The sequence below is a fragment of the Ochotona curzoniae genome, unplaced genomic scaffold, assembly GCF_017591425.1.
Source record: "Ochotona curzoniae isolate NIBS_2020 unplaced genomic scaffold, NIBS_Ocur_1.0 contig_908, whole genome shotgun sequence".
Lineage (NCBI taxonomy): Eukaryota > Metazoa > Chordata > Mammalia > Lagomorpha > Ochotonidae > Ochotona > Ochotona curzoniae.
Window position 1 is genome coordinate 6711076 of NW_024466607.1, and position 22981 is coordinate 6734056.

General features: G+C 54.6%; 1 protein-coding gene across 1 annotated transcript in view; it reads right to left on the bottom strand.

Moving 5' to 3' along the window:
• Positions 1-22981, bottom strand: part of FGD5 (FYVE, RhoGEF and PH domain containing 5) — a 76835-nt gene that overhangs the window by 25554 nt on the left and 28300 nt on the right. Inside the window, exon 4 of the mRNA XM_040995246.1 lies at positions 8288-8414. Coding sequence (XP_040851180.1) covers positions 8288-8414 — 127 coding nt within the window. The remainder of the gene's footprint in view (positions 1-8287; positions 8415-22981) is intronic.

The following is a 22981-nucleotide window of genomic DNA, read 5'->3' on the forward strand; positions in this document are numbered from 1 at the left end:
ACTTTTGCTCTTATTTTAGAAGACACACTGCCCTCCCCCACCAAACATCATTATGTTGACACGCAGTGTGGGTTCACCATTGTTGGAACAAATAGAAATCCTGGAAAGTCCTCTTGGCTGTACTCTCCAGCATGGCAAGCCGTGACGGGATGGGAGCCACAGACAAAACTGGTTAGGGTCCTTCAATCACTGTAGCAGGCAGAGTGATATGAGATCAAGATGTTCTGAGAACTTCTGGCATAGGACAAGTGAGAGGGAGCCCAAGGGACCAGCAGAGTCACAGGACAGCGAGGTTTCATGTCATGGATCCGTCCCTCAGGTGGCCCCAACAGTCTGTGGGTTCCCTACAGTTTAAGTTCTGTTCTGTCCTATGGGGACCCCCAAGCCCTGCCTCTCCCCTCCTGTCCTTCCTCTTGGCAGCTGCCTCTTCCTTCCACCCTCATTCCGACCAGTTCCGAGCAAGTCCCACATCCCTGTGCCTCCGTCTTGTCCTCTTCTCACCTGTCTCCCTGCGCCTCTGATCAATCCCCAGCCCTACCTCCTTGACAAACCCAAGTGCTGCCTGGCCCGAGGCAGGCTCCAGGCCTTCACCCAATGCAACCCATCCCACCCCAGGATGGACCTCCTGCTGTGGCCACCTGCAGCCCCAGGTGGTTCATGGAAGGAAGTCGCTGGGGCCGTGAGAAGGCCCTTCCCAGGAACCTCCCACTCAATGCTACTCCTTCTGGCTTCCCTGCATTCTTCAGGCTCTTTGGCTTATCCAATTGCCCTTTCCAGGAACTCCCTGCCAGCCTCTGGGACACACACTCACCGGGGGTGGGGTGGAGGACACAGGGGCTCTCAGGTGCTAGCCTCTTCAACCTAAGAAACCCACAACTGGACAGAGAGACAGGGTGACCTTCCTCAGCTGTGTCATGCCCCAGGGACATGGTTAGGATGAACTCCAAGTGTGTGGTAGGGATGGGGGCTGCTGGGGCACCTGGAGAGGGAGCGAGGGGCTCTGGCAGTCTACCACGTAGGACATTGGAGACAGCAGCTCGGGGAGACAGGGCTCCTGGCCACCCCAGCAGTCCCTAGACAAAGCAGGGGAGGGGTGGCAGGACCCAGTACGGGCCCAGTGGCCACTGCCAGCACCTGCTCTTGCAGGCAGCCAGTGTGGGCAGCTCCCCAACTCAGGATGCCTGACTTCAGCTGTCCGCTCTGCCTCTGTCCCTGCTGAAGAAGGCATGGAGCTGAGGGCTTTTGGTTTCCCTTCCCGGAAACATGCAACCTCCTGCGTGATGGAACGCCCCCTGCACCCTGCCACCAGGGCAGCTGTGACCCTGACTGGGCTTGGTGGCAGCAAAAGGCCAGCCCAGGGCTACAGGATACTGTCCTCCTGTGTTCCCTGACTTACTCCTGCTGGAGCAAGGTCCAGCCAGGACTGCTGAGGCCAGCGGCCAGGTCTTCGCTGCATCGTTCTGACCTCCTACAAACCCCGCTCCTCTCCGCCCCACTGGCCGACAAGAACACCTCCACGTGCCTGACACTTGTGCTGTTCCTGCTTTAACTCCCACAGCTGAGTGCCCCGGGGTCACTGCACCACTGTCTCCTCTCCTGGACAGCCTTTGTCTATGTTTCAACACTGTGAGATACTCAGAAAAGCACGAAAGAGAGACACAGGGATTACCATGGGGTTGGGGGGAAGCTGAGCTCTTCCCTGGCCTCCCCTGTGGCTGAGGGCGTGGTGGGTGCCCCATACAGACCAGGTGGCTGGCATCAGTTTCTGGGAGCAGTTATGAGGTGCTGGGGGGAGTCTGGATCACTAACACACAGGTCTGGATTCCACAGTTCTGGGTGGGGCCTGTGCCACTGCTGATCTGACAAGTTCCCAGGTGCTGTGGTGTTGCTCATTCTCCCCATCAATCCAGCCCACATGGCTCTCGGGCAGCAGAGTGAAGACAGGAGAGAGAGCGAGTGACGGCCAGTTCTGCCCATCATCCCCAATCCCCACCAGCTGGGGCCCTAGGCATGTCTGACTCAGCAGAGAGGAAATTCAGCTACAGAGCAAGGTCTCCCAGGGCCAGGGGGCTGTTACCATCTGCAGTCCTGGCTGGCTGGCCCTGAATGCCTCCAGGACCTCCAAGACCTGCTCAAAGTGTGGTCAATGCTCAAGTGCCCAGACTGCCACGCCAGACTGCCCAAGCCCTCTACTCAGCCCGCCTGGGAGCACCTCTGGTTTCTGGATCACATGGAACTGTGCTGCTGGAGGAGCCAGGCAGAAGCGATGCAGGCTTGCGCCCCAGCTCTGCCAGGCACTGTCCTCAGAGAGGCATGTGGGGCGGTGCAGTTCAGTGTTCTTGCAGTTCAATGTCGCACATTTAGGCTTGTTTTTTCCTGCTTGAATTCAGGAACTAACTGTAACGTGTTCACTGATCTATTTGATTTTATTTTGGGAGATTCACTGAACACTTTTTAACGTGCAAAGCTGCAAGGATGCAATCTTGCTCATCACAAAAGGGGTCTGTCCTCCCAGGGAGCCTCTGACAGGGACAGTGGACCGCATGCGAAGTGGAGCAGAGCAGCCAGGGAGAGATACAGCCGTGGAAGGCGGCAGGGAGGCCTCTCTGAGCTGGGGCTGCTGGCCACAGTGTGCAGAGTGGGAACGGGCTTCACAGGGAGGGAGCAGCAGTGTGAATGCCTCGTGAGGGCCTGGGGGAATAGACAGAATATATTCTTGTGTCTTTCACAATGCTTTTAGTTCCAAAACGAAGATGTGGCAATGAAGACGGGGCCATATGCAGAAAAGCAATCTTGAGAGGAGAGGCAGGGTGCTTGGTCTGGGATGTGCTTAGTCTGAGGTGCCTCTGAGGCTTCAGAGAAGGACCCAAAAATGCAGCTAGAAACTCAAAGAGGGGGCAGGCCAGAGGTCAGCCACCAGGGCTGTGGTGGGCAGCATGAGAGGGCTGGCTCCTGGAGGTCAAGGAGAACAAATGACAGCAGCAAGAAAGCAGGGCAGTGGGGAGGCTGCGTGACCGTGGTATCCCCTCTCCAGCCCTTATCTCCCTTCTCCAATTGCATGGAGCTCCAGCCCTCCTGGCCTTCCACCCAAAAGAACTGAAAGCAGAGATATGTGGTGGGATTGGAACTGTGGCACAGTGGGTTAAGTCACCACCCATAATATCAACATCCCATATGGGTGCTGGTTCTAGCCCCAGATATTCCACTTTGATCTGGCTCTCTGCTAATGTGCCTGGTAAAGCAGCAGAAGATGTTTCAAAGTCATTGAGTCCCTGCTACCCATGTGGAGTTCCTGGGTTTAGTCTGGCCCAGCCCCAGCCTTTGTAGCTATCTGAGGAGTGAAACAGCAAATGGAAATTCTCTGCTTCACTCTAACTCTAATTCTTTCAAAGAAATAAACCGAGAGAGAGAGAGAGAGAGAGAGAGAGAGAGAGAGAGATGTGCATACCCATGTTTCTGGCGGCACCATCCACAGCAGTCAAAAGCCACTGAGGTGCCCATCACTGGGTGAATGGATAAACTAAATGCATTCTGTCCACTCAATGGAATGTTCTTCAGCCTTGACAAGGCAGGGAATTCTGGCTCAGGGCACAGCACAGAGGAACGCAAGGGCAGTGTGCTTGGTGACACAGGCCAGGCACAGAAGGACAAATACTGTGCACAATCCCACTTGCACGAGGTCCTTGGAGTAGTGAGGGCCACAGGGACGGAGAGCAGGATGGTGGTGCCAGGCCCTGGCAAGGGTGGATGGGTGTTGGTGCCCAACAGGGACAGAGTGTCCACCTGGGAAATCTGGAGCTGGGCAGTGCTGATGGTTGTGCAGGCCTAGGAGGCACTGAATGTCACTGAGCTGAAGAAGGGGTAGGACAGCGGGTTTGTACACATTTTACCATGACTTAAAAAAAATTATTGTTTATCTCAGAGAGAGAGAGAGAAAAGAGAAATGAAGAGGAGAGAGAGAGAGAGAAAGAGAGAACATCTTCCTCAATATCTACAATGGCTGCTGGACCAGACTGAAAAGCTGGCACTCAATCCAGGCCTCACACGGGTGGCAGGGACTCAAGAGCTTGAGCCCCCACCGCGGTCTCCCAGGGTGCCTGTGAACAGGAAGTGTAATGGGGCAGATGGCTGGGACTTCACGTGGGTACTATAATACAGGACGTGGGCACCTGGGGCCCCACCCCTGAGGCTGGGGGCTCGGTCTGGTGCCCGTGGCTTGTCCTCTTTGCATTTACATTCCTCTGGCCACTAGCTCACCCCATGAGAGCTCAAGGCCGCACTTCATCTCTATCTCGATTAGGGGAACTCTCTAGGGCTGGACTGGTAGCTGCTACCCTGTCAGTCCTCAGAGTGGCTCTGGGTGAGGAAGCTTCTGTTGAGCGAGATGGGTATAGGAGTAAGGCAGGGAAGAGAGGGAGAGATGAAGCCAACTGGGAGGGAGTTGACCTGAGGCAGGTGGTCCAACGATGGGGGCAGAGGGAGGGGGAGGCATGTGGGCTCTGCTGTGCAGGAGACAGCCCACTTGGAGGGGGTGAGGGTGGGGGAAGGCCGAGGATGGGCCAGGTCAGCTCTTGAAGCCAGGCCAGATGCCCGCCTGAGCTGCAGTGAACTGGTCAGAGGAACACAGCCCAGGCTTAGGCAAGGGAGGCAGTGCCTGGGAGGGGCTGCCTGATCCTGGCCTGGTCTCTAGGGAGCTGGTATTTTCACTTGAAAAGTCCCCATTAATCTGAAGAGCAGGCTTATTGTTGGGGAGACCAGCTGGCCAGTCAGCCCTCAATGTCTCCCTTTGCTGGCCTGAGCTATTATTTGAAGTCCTTGCTTTTCCTTTTTCTCTCCCTCTCCTCCAACCTACATCCTTTGTGTCTAAGTGGGAAGCAGGGAGAGGTCAGACGCGTGGGAGAGCCAGCTGGGCTCTGCCTCTTGTTTGGTTCCCAGAGCCTCTCCCCTCCTGACTTGGCTGCCCCCTACCCCACTATTGGGGCAGGACAGGGTTTACTACCACACGCCCAAGCAGGCCTGCTGAGGCCCGACAGGGGCCAGCACATGACCCCACCTCGTCTCTAGGCCTGTGCCCTTGGGGTGGATGGGAACGGCAGCCTTGCTCCCACCTTCCCCATGACGTGACCGAGGCACAGGGAGGTCTCTGTTTTTCAGAAAAAGGAAACTCTCTGGTGGAGAAGAGAACAAAAGAATAAGACAATGATCTCTCTCCCCACTTCACCCAAGACTCTGCTGGGAAACGGAGTGGGGGCTCCATTCCCAGGACCTCACACGTGGATGGGGCCTTTCTGGGATCCACCTCAGGGAAATGCTTCCATGAGTGCAAGAGGAAGGGTGGGTGCGAGGAGGGGTGTGTGGACAAGAAAGTGCATACATGCATGCAGTGTGTGTATGGTGGGTGTGTGCATGAACAGGTGTGTGTACAGGTGTTTATAGGTGTGTGTACAGGGGAGGTGTGTACAGGCGTTTATAGGTGTGTGTACAGGGGTGATGTGTATAAGAAGTGTGTACAGGTGTATGTACAGGTGATATGTGTATAGGAAATTGTGCACAGGTGTGTGTATAGGGGAAGTGTGCATAAGGAGGTGTTTCAGGAGGTGTTTACAGGTGTGCATGGGAAGTGTGTGTACAGGGGGTATATACAGGTGTTTGTATAGGGGACGTGTGTATAGGAGGTGTGTACAGGGGAGGTGTGTGTACAGGAAGTGTTTACAGGTATGTGCATGAGGAGGTGTGTGTACAACTGGAACACCTCCTATACACACACCTGTGCACAACTTCCTACACACATCACCTGTACATACACCTGTACACACTTCTTATACACAGGACCCCTATACACACACCTATAAACACTGCCAACGTTCCAGGTAGGGGTGGCTAAGGAATGGTCGGTGCACCCACACAATGAAGTGCAAGGCAGCAGGAAGATGTTTTCACCTCCAGGCTCTAGGAACCGCTGTGGGAAAACCTCTGAGACTGAACAAACCCAATGAAGCTATCCAGGTTCCTGAAGCTTACAACAACTCTTGTGAAATAACCCCTGGTATACTCCATCTTGTACTCATAGTAACAGAAAAAAGGGAAAATGTTCCAGAAGAATCTGCATCAATTTGTGCAGTTCAGTGACCCATCAGGGCACAGGATCAGGAGTGTGTGTATAGAGACCTGGGCAGGTAGAAGTCCAGAGGCTCCAGGGCACAGGGACCTGGTTGAGAAGGGCCCTGTCCCGAAGCCCCGCTCGGTGCTCTCAGAATCACAAGGCATCCCTACCTCAGCTCTGTGACCATTGCACTGTTCCTGCTGGCCCCTCTGACCCCAGCCGGTGGCCTGGCCCACATCAATGACCCAGATGTGCCCCTCCCTGGGGGCGGGCACAGCTGTTCCTCTCCTCAGACAGATCTATGTCATAGGTGTCGTTCTTGTTATCTCCGCCGTAGAGCTGGGGGAAGCCATATGGCTGGCAAGTGGCCAAGCTCAGCCTCACTCCTGGGGACGTCCCAGCAGCAGACTGGAGACTAGATGCCCACCATCATCCAGGGCCCTGGGACTCCACGACTCCATTGTGGTCCTCAGCAGTCTCTGCCAGTATCCTTCTCCATCCTCCCGTCCTCCCGTGTCTCTTGCATTTGCAAACAACAGGAGTGCTGGGCCCTCCCCTCCCTACCTGACATCTCATTCCAGACTGCTGAGGCCCAGCAGTCAGTACCCTGGGTCAGGCCCTGGAAAACAGAGGCTCTGAAACAGTGAGGGAGCCTGGCAGCAGCGACATGCTGCGAAGAGGAGGTGGTGGCCCTGGTGGAAGGCACCACAGAGAATCGGGTGGGGTCCCCTGAGAAGCTAGTGGGGCACAGAGCTGCACATGGGGGGGTGCTGCAGCTCCAGCAGCCCACCTCCCAGGGCTGGCCCCCAGACCCTACTCCAGCTTCAGGAGGAGGATAAATCCCGGCAGCCCTGCCGCTTGCTGCTCACCAACACTATAACTTCATTGATGCAGGGGACAGCACTGGGACATGGCGAGGCAAACGGCCCTGGGCGTGGAGCTGGAGGATCTGTGCTTGGCCCATGCCTGCCCTTCACCAGCAGTATGACCCTGGCCGTCATGTGACCTCTCTGAGCCTCAGCACCCTGGCTGTGAAACAGGGAATCCGGGGCTGACTGTGAGGGTGCTGCAGAGATCTGACTGAGGCAATGACAAGCAGAGCAGATAGCTCAGACTCCAGAGAACAAAGGAAGGACAGGGTGGGGCAAGGAACAGGACAGTGTATGACAGGGACGGAGCTGGGGCAGAAGGGGCTAATGTGGGCAGCCCCCTTGCCATGTCTCCAACAGTCCCAGCTAGGTGACTTCATAAAGCATAGAGGTCAGAAGTATGGAAATAAGCCAGTGGCATTTCCATTGATTATCAAACAGGTGTATCCATATCTACATACCTACACCCTTGTTCAGTGTGACAAGAAGAGAGACACAGAGAAAGGGGCCTAAGGGAGGCTGTGGGGACAAGGGTGGACAGCCACACTCCCTGTCTCCCTGGCTACCTCCAGGAGAGGTCTAGAGGACAGGTTGAGGTAAGCTGAGGAGGGGAATGGAGAATTTCAAGCTGGCCTCAGCCTTCCTAGCCTGTCCCCTGCAGCAGTGGTACTTTCTGGGACTTGTCAGCCAGGAGCACCCAGGCAAGTCTGACACCTGGGAAGCAATCTCCAGCTCCTGGAAGGTGTGTGCGGAAGGGCTGAGAGCATCAAGGAACAGGTGCAGCCTGGCGGAACACTGGCATCCCAGCACCAGTGCTGACACGCCCATGTTCAGCGAGGAGCTCAGGGTTCTCGCCGCCATGGGGGTGTCACTGGCCACCTCCACCCTGAAGATCCCAGCCCTCGGGCAGGCCAGGGAAAGGCAGCTTTGACTCTGAGACTCTGTTTCCAGCAAACAAAACTCGCTTCCATCCTTTAGGACGCCCCACTCTCATGATCCCCACTTCATAAACATGGCAAGGCTGAGGCCTAGGGATCCAAGGGCATTAGAACAAGGTCCATCTAGGCTCAGTCAGGTAGCTCTATTCTGCCTTTTTCAAAGATCCTGGGATGCCCCAGCCCCTCCCCCTACTCCAAGCCAAGAACACCCAGGAGGAACAGGGACCCTGTGACCATGAATGCAGGACTCACCCACCATGGACCCTAAGTCTGCGTGCAAACAACCCCTTCATGTTGACGGACCAACCGGCAGAGCAGCCTCTTCTTCCTCTCCCACCCTCACCTTCCTAATACCCACATCCTGGGGGGCATCCTACCTTGTGGGTGAGGCTGGGAGCACCTTCCTCCTCCTCCTCCGAGCTTCTCTGCTCTTCGTCTGACGTGAGGTCCTCTCTGGGTGCCACCACCGAGATGGGACAGACTTTGTAGGGTTCCGTGTAGGCGCTGCATCAAAGAAGGGAGGGAAGGGTCAGCAGATCTTGTCCAGCAGAGGCCCGGCTATGGACCTCAATGAGTGCTGGGCAGGTAAAGCTATGTCCCTCTGCAGGGACCAGATGTGAGCAGGCCAGGAACAAACCTCACTTTTCTCCTGGCCCTGTCCCCCCACCAACATACTGGCCTCTTTTTAGTGCCCTCCACATGCCAGGCTGTTGCTGCCTCAGTGCCCTGACACAAGCTTACACAGACATGACTCCCTGATAGATTAAGGCAGGCTGTAGGGGTGAAGGAAGGAGGGTGAGAGATGTCCAATTGGCCACCTAGTCAGGGCTGCCGTGTCCTCCAGACCTGGACAAGGGACGCAGCATGCGACAGGCAAAGCATGGGTTGCAGGTTCTGGATAGGGCTTGTCATCAGCTGATGCTGACTCCTGTCTCGCTTTCTTGAAGGTGTTGCGAGAGGTACAGCCAATGCAGGTGTGCTGTTGCATCTCCAAGGAACTGGGACTGGATGCAGGCACTGCACTGCTGGTCATTAAGCACTGAACATGCATTCAGGGCGTAGGTACGAATCCCCTGCTTCATGCAGGGTTTAGGGCTGGCTAGAGGGCCACTCAGCACCACACAGGGGTCGAGGAGGAGGGTGGTTCATCCTTCCTCATTTGCTTGGTAGAGTTTGGAGCTACTCGGCAAAGTGACTGCCCAGACCAGGCTTCCAAAGCCCCAACTCCCCTGAAAGCGTGGTTTTGTCCTGCAGGCAGGGAAGGAGTGGACCTGGGGCCTGCTGCGCTCTGTCTGAAAGTGAGCCACAGTGAGGGATGCGGCCGCTGCCCGCACCCTGGGCCCTCCTTCTCTTCATCCAGGAAAGAAAGGTGTGTGCCAGGCCTTTCCTAGAGTGTGCTGTGGGGGAGGAAGTGCTTTCCAGCCAAGCCTCCCAGGCGGCACGCCAGAAGCCTGTGCCTCCACACACATTGCCAGAGTGCCTGCTTCCTCCCAAAGGTACCTTTCAGGATCTCCCAGCTCCACTCACACCTCCACCACCAGTGGCCCCTGAGGTCCACCTGGAGGGCCACAGAAGCTCCCTGCTGCTCTTCCCCTCTGGCTGGCCTCTCTTCCAGGCTGGCCTCCAACCTGCTCTCCATCTGAGGCCAGGGTAACTATACCCAAACCCACCGTGCCCATGTGCCCTCCCATCCTTGCTGAAGACTGTCTGGGGCTACCTTGGGGCTGTAGGAATCCAGCCTCAATAGCTCAGCCTGCTGGACAAAGCTTGGTATGAGCTTGGGAAGAAGGTGGGCACCTTTGGCTCCTGCTGTTGCTCTAACACTCTCCCCAGGAGGGCCTGGCATAGCAGCCTGGTACTCAAAGTCCTTGACTTGCATGGATTAAAAAAAATCTCCTCAGGCCCAGGTGCCCCTGGGCATCACAGTGCCAGACTTGAGGCCTCATGCCAAGTGTGTGTCGGGGGAAGGGGTAGTTGCCACTGAGCAGAGCTGTGGGTGACACTGGAGAGGAAGCTCCTGGAAGCAACTTCCTGAAGTGTGAAGAGGCTGGCTCAAGGTCATGTGCCAAGTTCAGGCCAACACATGCTGTTTCTCATACCGGATTCCATTTTTTGTCTTTTTAAAAGATTTCTTTATTTTCATTGGAAAGGCAGATCTACAGAAAGGAGATACAGAGAGAAAAATTCCCCATCCACTGCTTTTCTCCCCAGCTGGCCACAACAGCCACAGGGCTGAGCCAATCCAAAGCCAGGAGCCTGGAGCTTCTCCCAGGTCTCCCACACGGGTACAGGGTGCCAAGGCTGTGGGCTGTCCTCAAGTGCCTTCCCAGGTCACAGGCAGGAAGCTGGAAGGGAAGTGGAGCAGCTGAGACACCAACTGGTGCCTCTATGGGACCCCAGTACATGTAAGGTAAGGATTTAGCCACTTGGCTAGGGCACTGGGGCTACCTGGTTTCATTTTAAATGCTAGGGAATAGGCATAGGAGGGTTCTGTTGGCGCACGAACATGTGGTTCTGGGTCACAGGTTGTAAAGGCAAACAGGAGCACTGGGATCCTGTGTGTCGTTAGCTGACTTTCAGGACAGGGTCCACGTTGGCAAGCTGGGCTGCAAGGGTTCCTCCTGGTTGGCTCCTGCTGAACCTCCTCAGGCAGTCCTCTGCAGGAACTAATGCACAGGGCAGCTGAGGGAGTCAGGGAGTGCACGCGGGAGGCTCAGCAGCATCTGCCACCTTGTGACTCAGTCAGCACCGGCCCCTTCCCCCTCTGTCCTGTGTGGCTGCCTCCCGGCTGGGGCCAGCTCCTCCTGCCACCACTGCTCACCCATGGCTGCCTAAGTCACACCACTGTTTTACTTAAAAGGTTCATCTATTTATTTATTTATTTGACAGGCAGAGAGAGAGAGATCTTCCATCCACTGGCTCACTTCTCAAACGCGTACAATGGCTGAGGCTAGTCCAGGCTGAAGCTAACAGCCCAGAATGCCCACATGGGTGGCAGGGGCCCAGGCACTTGGGCCATTCTCCATTCCTTTCCCAGACCATTAGCAGGAAGCTCAACGGAAGCAGAACAGCTGGGGTCAGGGCCCCACTATGCAATGCTGGCTTAACCCAAGGTACTATAATGCTAGCTCCCAAATCAACTAATTTTTAACACTGACTACTTACTCGGATGCACACCAAGTTAAAAAAAAGACTGGTAAGGTCATAGGTCTATGTTCTTCTAGCAGTTTGAAGACAGCAAACGCCAACAGTGTGGGTGACTACATTACCTTGCTTGCCACTGAAGACACATAGACCTCTCAGAGACAAACCTGGTTAGCTCTGAACCACTCGCCACCTGGCTCAACCCAACTTCAGCCGTGGTCAGAAGTGTGGCCCAGGCCAACGGCATTCCTCTTAGCATATTTCTGTTTATGCCATCTGGTTTTTTTTTTTATATATAATGAAGATCACTAAAACAGCTGCTCATTTATTTCACTGTACTATTTGGGGTCTGTGAGCCCAACCAATGGGGAGAAATCACCGATTGAAAACACACTTTCAGGTAGGTAGGACGCCTACATCTCACCTCCGAGGGCCTGGCACCAGCTTCCTGCTAGGGGGAGTAACAGGGGAGACAGCAATGTAATTCAAGTATTTGCATTCCTGCCACCCATGTGGGAGGCCAGGGTTGAGTTCCCAGCTCTCAGTTCCAGCCACTGGCTGTTTTGGACATTTGAGTAATGGATTAGCCAATAGATAGGATCTCTCTCTCTTTCTTTCTCTCCCTCTCTCTCTCTAAATCTCTCCAACTCTGCCTCTCAAAATGAATGAATGAATAAAGAAATACAATTCTGTCACAATGTAAAATAGCAAAAAAGAGCAAGTTTAATCAATGTCTGCACATTCAAGGAGAAAGTTGTAGCAACAAGCCCTATCTTAGAGGAAGGCATAATTGAATAAACAAACCAAAACGCTGATGGTAGTGAAGACCCCACGGGCTGCACCTGCAGATCTCAGAGTGTGGCTACCTTGTTGGTCTTCAAATTCAGAGAGAAGCAGCTCTGAGAAATGTCTCCTTAGCAACTTCTTCCCAAATGCTCTGACAGCCTCTGGCAGAATTTCTCCCAGGAAGTAGTCACCCTCCCTTGGGGAAACACCCCGGGGGGACCCATACACACATTTTGTTTCCAGCCCCCCCAGTTTGTCAATGTGAATCTTCAAGCAGGGTCCGCTGCTTAATACAGTCTAAGGAAGCTCACAGGGAACAGTGTTTTTTTCTATCTGGTACCTATCTACTTTTTCATCCATTAAAAAAAAAACAAACCCTATTAGGAGCCCTCTCTATTACAGGCTGCCCTGGGAACACAATCATAAGCAAACAGACCCTTTGTTCCCAGGCCTCACTAGCAAAAATGCTCACAATAGTGATACCTACAGGTGTTATCTCCAGCTGGATTCTCTGAGCACAATGCTACATTATACATAAGAAGGTCCCCTAACCCAACCACCTGTTCATCCACTTAACTTCACCCATTACACACTCATTCAGCCACTCACTCACCAATCTATCCATCCAATTAACCATCCACTCAGATGTCCACTCTCGAATCCATCCAACCCTCCACCTACCCATCTACTCACTCATCCATTCATCCATGTACACATCTGGTCATCCTTCTACATGGTCACACACTCTCCAGCCATGCAACCATTCATCCACTCATCCATTTATCTCCATGTGTACGATCCATCTACACCTCATCCAGCCATGTGTCCATTCATCCACTCGTCCATTTCCTACCCACTCACCCACATCTCCATCCTGCTGTCCACACATTCCTCCACTAACTCCACTCAAAGGGATTAGCACCCACTTCATGGAGCTGACACAGGGAACAGTTGAGAGATGACGTGAGCACCTCTGGCTTCAAAAAAGGCAAACAGTGCCAAGGTTCATTAAGAAGGTAGGCTCGGAAGTCAGACTGCTTTATTGATAGCCAACTCTGCTACTGCAAGCAAATAATTTAACCCTTCCATGCCTCAGCTTTTTTTTTTTTTTTGATTTACCAATTTACTTGCAAGTCGGAGCTATAGTGAAAGAGAGACAGAGAGATGGAGAGTCATACTCTAAGACATTAGCTAGTGATGGTGTTTCCATAGCCTGGCGGCATTAGATGGGATAAGCTGATGGGATTAGCTCGCTGGAATGGTGAGACTGCAGGTGGCCTTATCCTGCCATCAGCTGCTCCCTTGCAGCTGGCTGGTGCTGAGAGTGGCTTAAAACCCAGCCACCTCCTCATGGCCTTACACACTACAGGCTCCTTCATGCCTGCTCCCTCACTGCAGCCTCCACGCCTTCCCAAGCGTCACACTAGGACCAAGAGCTGCCACTTGACCGAACAGGAGGTGAGAAAGGACATCTGGGAGTTACAGTGTGGATGCCAGAGACGAATTCCTGGGCACCCTTTCAACAATCTTAAGGACAAACAGGCTGTTGTGCCTTGAACAGGGGCTTTCTAGAGAGTCCTGGATTTATGGTCGCTAGTCCTGGTATCCAAGGAATTCAACTGGGGAATCACTGCTAGGGAAAACTGGCAGATGGACCAGGGGGTCAGTACTGCAAGCTGAGTGACCAAATGGAAATGGTCTGGAACTTAGTTATTAGCTAGAGGAGAGGCATTGTGTGACCTCAGGCAACTCACTCAACCTCCCCATCTCTTCCCTGTAGAGCAGAGATAATCATATGGGCTCACTGTGGGACTCCATGAGAATGTGATGGTGGAAGTGGCCACTGCCTGGCATGGAGCAGGTCTTTGCTGGCCAGTCCAGGAGAGCCTGTAGAAGGCCCATTTTCCAACCCCCAGGTCTTTCTGGAGTGGAGCTGCAATTGAAAGGGAACTGAAAGTAAAGCTGCCAGAGCTGGTCACTTTAAATGATCCTCCTGTTTGAGGAGCCGTGACTTGTAAAAAGAAAGGGCCCCCACTTGGGGAGAGCAGTGCTGGATGACCCGGCCAGAGCTGTCCAACTCTGACTGTGAAATTCCGTCCTATGCAACACTCGCTGGGAGCCATGACCGCAAACTAATCCAAAAGAGCTCAGTAAACTCATTTAGAAGGAACACAGCTGCCCATGGGAAGGGGCTTTGGGGCTGGGCTTTCTGAGAAATGGAAAGTTTACAATAGCGGAGACTGGTGAACAGGAACACCATGGCCGGCAGAGCAGCTGAGGTGCTTGTTGGTGCAGAGGGGAGGGCTGGGTACAAAATCAGGGGCTTCCAACCCTGCAGATACTCCCTCCTGCCCTGCCCACTTTCCCCACCCCAGCATCCAGCAGCACTCCAAGCAAGCCCTCCAGGCTTCCAAGGCAGCCCCTACTATACCTGATGACTTCCTGGTGCTCAATGTTGACCCCTCCCATGTACCACCTCCTTAAGGCGACACTATCCTGGTGTTCATAAATGTCACTTGTACCATACTAGGAACCTTTGATGTTGAGGCACAGAGGAAATGTGATGGTGCGAAGAGCACAAAGAGTCTGGGGATCATTGGACTCACTGCCAGTCAGCCCACCTCCTGCAAGACCTTGGTGATGTGGCTGCCCTAGTGGGTCTCAGTTTCCCTCTCCAGACACTAGAGGGTGCAGGCTGGACCCCTGGGCCAAAGCATGGAGGAGCTGTTGCATGCTGCAGGCGGACAGCAGGTGCACCCAGGCCGGGCTGGAGCGGAGCACACCGTAGAGCCAGGGTCAGTCAGGGAAGAGCCTTGTCATGGTTCTCAGACACAGCATGGAGACGGAACATTCAATTTCCATCTTCCCCTGAGCCGAAACAGGTGTTCATCCTTGCACTCCTGACATGACGCCACTCCCTTCCCCAACTTCCACCCTCCACTGTAACGGGGTCCACAGTTGTCACAGGGGTTGTTCTTTCTATAGCAGAGGTACGAGTCACCACTCAGAGCTTTTTAACACAGAGGGTTGTCCAACTAGCACAAGTTCAGAACATTTTCCTCGCCCCAGAAACAGACCCCAGAGACTCCAGCAGTGGCTTCACATTCCTACCAGACCCACGAGCACCTGGAAAACAGGAATCTACTTCCTCCTTCTGTGACTGTGCCAGTTCCAGCAGGTGTTTTCAAAGTTTATTGTGCCCTTTTTATGGCCGAATACTATTCCACCATGTGGACAGACCCCACTTTACTCCTTCCCCTGCGGGTGGGCAGTTCCTGACCCGCAGGAATCACGCGGCCACGAACATGGGTGTACATGTGCTCACGTGCGCCTTCATGTCTCTTGGGCAGACACTGACAAGTGGACCTGCTGAGTCACAGGGTGAGTCTATGTGAACATTCTGAGGAGCTGCCAGCCGGCTGTGTCCCAAAGCAGCTGCGTCATCTTAACTTCCCACTAACGGTGCCTGCCTGTGCCAACGACCACGTATCCTTGACAACACTGTAGGTCTTTATCTCAGCCATCCTCGTGGGTCAGAAGTGGTTTTACAGGGATTTTCAAAGGTCTGTGCTTACCGATTCCCAGTTCCACCTCCTCCCATCCCAAGCAAAGGCTGCCATTTCCCTCCAGTCAAAGAAAAAAGGAGAAACAAATTGTGACTAAGAAGCTCATCAAGTGTGGTTTGAAAGGTCAGGGGCCTGATATGGGGGACAGAGGAAACAACTTGTAGATCATTAGAAACCTCATAAAACAACAGTCTAAGGCAAGGAGGGAATGTGCAAGAAAACTTTGCAAAGTCTGACCCACCAGGAACTGACGGGGGGTGGGGCACTCCGGCTTGGGCCAACAGTGACTGCCCCTGGTCCAGCTCAGGGCAGGGGTATGGGTAGCCTGGGCAGTGTCTGCCTTTCGGCACATGGGCCTGGCCTCACTGGGATCTCTTTCCTGGGATTGCAGAAGAGTATGCTATGAGAGGCATAGCTCCAGAGTCTGACTGCCCAATGCCCCCATGCCTCTGACACCTCTCTGCCCACTGACCCTGAGCAGGCTGCTAGACTGCCCTGTCTGCTTCACCACCTGGAAAGCAGCTGATGGGAGGGTCTCTTGTTTTATGCTGAAAACAAAGGGATCTATGCCGGTGAGCCCTGCCACCTCTGGCACCCCCAGGCACCCTGGGCAGCTGTGCTCATGGCTGCACTGGCCCATCTCTGTCACAGACCCTTCCAGAATCCTCACCTGACTCACCTCTCTGCCTGTTCCATACTTACTGCCCTCTGCCCCTGTCCCCAGTCTGAGCCAAACACCACCTCTTCCTTGTCATTCCCCGCGGAGGGGCTCTCACTATATTCTGTGACCATGGTTGCTTATGCCCCTTGAGGAACCTGTCTGTGTTCTCTATGATAACACAAGTTGGACAACTGTCCTCTCCTGGGTTCTCCCTCCTGTGGCAGGGCTTGACAGGCTCAGAGGCATTCAGTACATTTAGCTAAGGTGGCATCAGCAGGTGTTGCCATCAGCGACTACACAGTGACTATATCTCCCCAGGCACCTGAACTTCTACATCTCCCTCTTATCTTGGGGACAGCCAACAGTTTAAGGCCAGCACTGCCTCACCTTCCTCATTTGCAACATGGTGTCCATACCTGTGGGCCCCAGGCCCTGACCCCTCCCGCGATGTACACAGACATGCCTTTCTCTCTCTCTGGGATGCAGAGCAACCCGGACCACAGGGGAAGCAGGAAGGGCAGAGAAGCTGCGGCTTTGGCCTCGGGCAGCTAGAGAGTTACACAGGCCGCTCTCATTTACTCACCACATCAGAGGCTGCCAGGGCTGCCAGCAGGGGGGCTGGTGGTTTCCATGTGTGGTGGCCTGAAACCAATCCCCTTCTCCCATTCCTCCGGTTTGCACAGACACAGCAGTCAACAGCAATAGCAGACCAAGATTGCAAAGGCATTGCCAAGTCCTTGCAGTATGGCAGGTGCTTTGCGACTCTCCCCTGCATCTCAGAGGAGCTCACAGCCTTATAGATGGACAATCAGGGACAGTACACTCAAGAGCTGAGATCTGAATGCAACTTCAGGCCCACCCTCCCACCTGCCAAGGCTACATTGTTTCTGCCAGCAGCAGTTAGCATCTACCAGGCACTGAGTTGCGTATGACCCATGACCATCCTAGGGGAGCCTTCAATCACTGTCCCTGTTTTCTACAGCTGGACCGCCCTCAATAGAGGCATCCATTCCTGTGCTTCTCTGTTGCTTTCCCTGTGCTGGGCAGGGTGAGGACAGAGATGAGTGGGGCAGGCTTGGAATGAAGTGAGAGATGTCAGAACACGAGTGACTGGTGATAGGCAGGCAGGTGAGTGAGCACATGTGGCCAGAGAAGGGTGCCCAATGGGGGACACAGAGGGCCAGTCAGACATACACACACTGAGCTGAGAGCCAGCCAATGGCTGTAGACCTGGACCGAGAAACCCTGTAACACACACACACATACACCCTCGCCATACCGGTTATGAGGGGGTCTGCCCAACTCCATCCACCTCCTTTAGTTCCAAGTGGGGAGAAAGCATTGTCAGAAAACACCACTTTTTGCCAAGGGACTTTAAGATTCTGTTATCCCACCCTGCTCCTGATTTTACTGTTTCCCCGTGCCCAGGCTCCTCTACCTGAAGAATTCTCTTTTGAGGCCTGGCTCAAACTCTACCTCCTCTGTAGATTCATTTATTTTGTTAGTCATATATCTTTTAATTTATATATATATGTTTTTCTAAAGATTTTATTATTGGAAAGGTAGATGTACAGACCAAAGGACAGATACACAGAGAGATATTCATCTGCTGGTTTGTTCCCCAAGTGGCCAGAACAGCTGGAGGTGAGTCGGTCCAAAGCCAGGAGCTTCCTCTGGATCTGCCATGTGGGTGCTGGGTCCCAAGGCTTTGGGCCATCCTCGATTGCTTTCCAAGGCCACAAGCAGGGAGCTGGATGGGAAGTGGAGCTGCTGGGACATGAATCGACGCTCATATGGGATCCTGGCGCTTGCAAGGAAAGGATTTAGCCACTAAGTCATCATGATGGGTCCTATTTATTTATATTTTGGAGAGGCAGAGAGAGACCGATAGGTTCTCATCTGGTAGTTTGCTCCGTAGATGCCCACAATGGCTGGGAAGCAGGAGCTGGAAGCCAGACACTCAGCTGATGCCATCACTGCTGCCCAGCAGGGTCTGCACCAGCAGGAAGCTGCAGTCACAACGAGCTGGAGGCTGGCAGCAGCCCTGGACACTCTGATGTCCTTTGGAAAGAAGCTCCCCAGCCTGCAGGGGCTGTTGATCCTATCCCTGCCCCCACACACCTGCTTGTGAGGTCCTGCTTCCCTTTGTAAGCTCATGTTCCCAGAGGTAGCACCTTTCACTGGTCATGGTTTTAGCTTTTTCCAAAACAGGTTTTATTTCTTCCTGGCCAAAGTGCAAGTTCCTTCTCGCCAGCCTACCATGTTTAACTTGCAAAGCCCTCTGCATGTAGCAGGGACTTGATGAAAGTCACAGTGAGGAGTGTGCTCCGGAGGCATCCCTGTCACCCCTGGGAGCAGACACAGATATGCGACTTGGGTCAGAGGTTACCATACCTACTCTGGGTACCCACCAGGACATAGCAGGTGTGGGTGCAGCCACTGGACACAGGCCCATGGCTAGCATTGGGGACATCCAGAAGGCGAGAACCCTCTGAAGGTACTCAGCCTAATAGGAGAGCAGATAGACCCAAGTTGGGCCAGTAAGGCCCACAGCACAGCAGCCCATGAGAACATGGTGAGGCCTCAGCTCAGTGCACAAGGCAACAGTGTGCTGGCAGCCCCAGCAGGGGCAGGACAAAGGCAGAGACCAGGGTGACTGGAGCGAGGTGGGGGAGCTGCCTCAGAGGACAGGCGCTCTGTCCTGGGGCTCTCAGAGGCATTGGGGTGGGGCAGTCTCAGAGGGGAGCGGTGCGAGCAGGGGCAGGGCTGCCTGGAAGCAGGACTTTTCCCTTCCACAACAACAGGCAGCCTCGTCCCTCGGATGGTCTGAGGGGCACCCGCCCTTGGCCCCCGCAGAGCCAGACACGTCTTCAGGGCTCGGGGTGGTCAGCTTCCCTGCCTCCACCCACCTCCTAGGCCTTGTCCTGCATTTCCTGTAAACACGGACACTTCCTCCCTGGGGAGGGCCTGGCAGGGCCGCAGCCCCACCCGCAGGGCCGACAGACAGGCCCGGCACACAATGGCTGGCCTCTCCACACCCCAGGTCTGCCCACAACCAGAGAATAAGAATCACATCTCACTAAAACTGAACAGCCAGGGCCCGCGTGGGCAGCCTAGCGACTAAAGTCTTTGCTTTGCATGCTTGGATCCCATATGGACGACAGTTCTAATTCCGGTGGCCCCACTTCCCATCCAGCTCCTTGCCTGTGGCCTGGAAAAGCAGTCAAGAATGGCTCAAATCCTTGAGGCCCTGCACCAGCATGGGAGACCTGGAAGAGCTCCTGGCTTTGGATCGGCACAAGGCTGGTGGGGGAGCAGAGGAGAGGGGACCAGACCCAGGGCACACAGCATGCATGTCACAAGGCAGGTCCATGCCTGGCCCCCAGCTGCCACACATGGGGCCCCAATGGTGCACGGCTAGTGGCTTAGGCTTGAGAAATCAGCCCAGGTGGGTTCCTAAGATGGGTTTTCAAGCTGTACAGACTTGGGTGAGCTGTCTGAGTGCCTCGGTTTTCTCATCTGTAAAATGGAGATAAAGACGGCACCAATCGCACAGGGCTCCTGCCAGGATTCAACGAGGCGTCAGACACAAAGCACCGGGAACACAGACCGGACGTGACGCGGTTCCCTCCTTCCACCCGCCCCTGACCTGAACTTGGGCCTCTAGGTCACACAGCCTCTGTCTCAGGGGAGGGGCTGGCATTCCCACACAAGCCAGCAGGCAGTCTTACAGTCTGTGACCAGGGGCCAGGGTCCACTGAGAGCATCCTGCCTGTCGAGACCCTCAGAGTGACAAACCCGAGGGCCCACCGGGTGGGGGGATGTGACTTCCCATGTTTCATATTCCTTTGATGTACCTTACACATACTGTCTGAGGCTCTGTTGGGGGCGGGCAGGCCTTAGGCTGAGGCTGAGGTTGGGGAAGCACTCTGAAGTCTCTAAACACTTCGCACATTTCCACACCACAAAGGCTTCCCACAACCATGTGCAGCAGGCTTAGCTACGCCCAGGAAGAGAAAGAATGAGGCCTGCCTGGGTATACCACAGTTCCACGGAGGCCATTGGGCCGACCAGGGCCTCTGGCTCCAGGGCTGGGAGGTTCCCCGGAGTCCCCAGCAAGGCGGTGGTGGGGCATGTAGGGTAATTCCCCGGCGGACTAGGGTGCCGTGCGAGCAGTTTCTGGGGCCCGGGGTAGGGTATCTGGAAACACTTACAAGCTGGAGGCTGAGCCTGTTTTTTTTTTTTGGTCAGTAACTGCTTTGAAATATGGGTTTTGAGAGTTCGGCTGCAACGCCAGCTGGCAATGCCTCCTTCCACATGGCCAGGACAGAAAACGGGACAAGGAAAGGCTGAGAAAACCGCCCATCACACAGAGCACGCTGGCCTGGGACAAAACACGCCAGGATAGAACACGCCAGAGACTGAAACCCGGGAGGGCCTTCCTGCCTCCCTCATCCCTTAGCCCACCCAGAGGAGCCCCCAGCTCGTCATGAAGATCGGACTGTGTACCCTTGGTCAATGTGCCCCCTTCCATGCTTCTCTCTAGGGTCGAGCCTCCCCTCAGAGGCTATCAGCTACTATGTTCCTAGTCAGGGGCACTGGACAGCTCTACTTGGCAGCCCGAGGCAGCAGGGAGGCTGCTTCTGACCCAAGCCAGGGCCCACCCTCGGGTGTTACCGGGCTCTGCTTTAACCAACTCACCTTCCATCCCAGGCTCGCTCCTGCTACCTCTAAGATTCCTGCACCACTCACTCCTCAATTTCCTGGTAGGAAGAAACTTCCTGAGTTCTTCAGAGCAGGAAACGGAATTAAAGATAAAACTCCAAGGAGGCAGCAAGGGGTAGGGCTGGTCATCCCCAACCTTCCAAGCCCTTTCTTGCAACTCCAGTGGGCTTGGGGGAAGCCTCTTCTGCAGGCCGTTCCAATGGAAGAGTCACCCGATCTGTCTTCTGGACCCTTAAGATGGGAAATGCCCTGGGCTGCTGCATATAGACAAGTGCGAGAGACCCAAAGAAGAAAACAAAACAAGATCCCGGAACGCAGAAGCTCTGGGCATTCTCTAAGTGAGCTGAGATACTCAGGACATTCGAGGAGGCACAGAGGGCCTGTGCATGGAGGAACCCTCCCTTCTCAGGGCTAGGGGCTGCCTCGCCTACCCTGGGAGGCGAGGAGATGGCAGCCATAAGCTGCTGCCCCTCAGGAGACTGCCAGTTCTTGGAGAGTTTCCCGAAGAGCAGAGGGCACAGAGCATGGCTCAGGGACAGGTGTGGAGTCAAAACCAGGCTTCCTTACCCTGGCAGTGTGGTGCTGGGGCTCCTCATATGGTATGCCCCGGCTCTCCCAGTCAGCCTGCGAAGCAAGGAACCCGAACCCGCATGACCCAGCAGTCTACAACAAGACTTTGTGCACTGCTGGCTGTGGCCACTGCCCTCAGTGGGGCCCCACAGTCCCTGGAACGCACGTGGCCGTTGACCCCTGGCTGAGGTGCAGAGGAGGAGGCACCTGCCACAGGCAATTGTCCCTTGGGAGCACTGGGGGAAGGGGGCAGCTTGCCACACACACAGTTTTCTGAGCCAGAGAACTCCAGATCACTGGATCAGTCACTCCTAGGCATAGGGTCTGGAAATGTGTGTTCTCAGGGGGTCCGGCTTATTTTCTGGTTTCAGGCACGTGAAGATTTGTGGAATGCCACAGCTGGACAGGCAAGGGGAGTTGAATGTAAGTCCCAGTCCCGTCAGATGTGCAACCCCGGTGGGCCTTGCCTCATCTCTGAGCCCCAGTTTTCCCCTCCCCCTCCTGCCCCAGCCCACAGAGTTGCTGTGAAGATCCAAGGAGGCTGGACAAGCTGTCTGAACATGTGCAGAGCCCAAACACACCTTGCCTCCTTATGGCCACCAAACTGCAGCCTTGCCCATGGCAACACTATGCTGGCTGGGAGGGGCTGGCTCTGACTTCATCGCCTTCAGCAGGCGGGAAGGGAAGGCACGGGGGATCCAAGTGGGGTTGCCTGGCATCCAGATGGTGCTCTGTGGGCCGGGCCTGAGGCGGGGCCCTCTGCAGCCAGGGCTGATGGCAGCTTCTGCACCCCCTGGAGAGTGCCTAGGGAGGGAAGCAGGGGAACCCAGGCCCAAGTTTTGAGTCTAAAAGGAAAAGATGGCAGTAGGGAGTCTAAAAAAAAAATAAAAAAGAGCAGCCTGGCTTCCCTCCCCAGCTAACATGGCTTGGGGCATCCGTCACTGCTGGCCCCCACTTGGGGAGGCTCTGCCCAGTACCCAATGATGTGCTGAGCTGGGGACAGGGACCACAGTCTAAAATAAACGAGTGAAGTTCCAAACGTGGGGGTAGGGGAAGGCAACTTGATTTAGATTCTCTTCTGGATGATGAAAGCATCCAGTTCACAAGATTTACAAAATTAAGAACAAGAACTCCACCTGATAAATCCAACACTTGGAAGTGGGCTCTGGTTTTCTGTTTTCTTTCTTTTTCGGTTTTCTGTTTTCATGGTGGGGTAAAGGCACAGTTCGGAGCCTGTCTCAGCCAGGACGACCCCGGGTCAGAGGGGTTGGCGTCTGAATACCTGTGCTCTTGCCCGCCACCCCGAATCCAGCACAGATGAGACACTTGCCAGATGCTGGAGGAAGTGGGAGATAAGTGCTCGCTCCCCAGCAGTTTATGATCCCGTAGGGACCACTCTAATATGACAACAAGGAAGACTGGAAGGAAATTCCAAAAGCTATGCAAGTATACCTGAGGAAGATGGCTAAAGTGCTAGGAAAACCCAGGATGTATCTCCAGCTGCCATAAGATGTTTAGATATCTTGCTCCAAACAGGCCAGGCTGGGCCACTGGGGGTTTCTGGGCATGGGGCACAGCACCAACAAGCACAAAGAAGTGGGGAGCTTAGGACCTGTAAG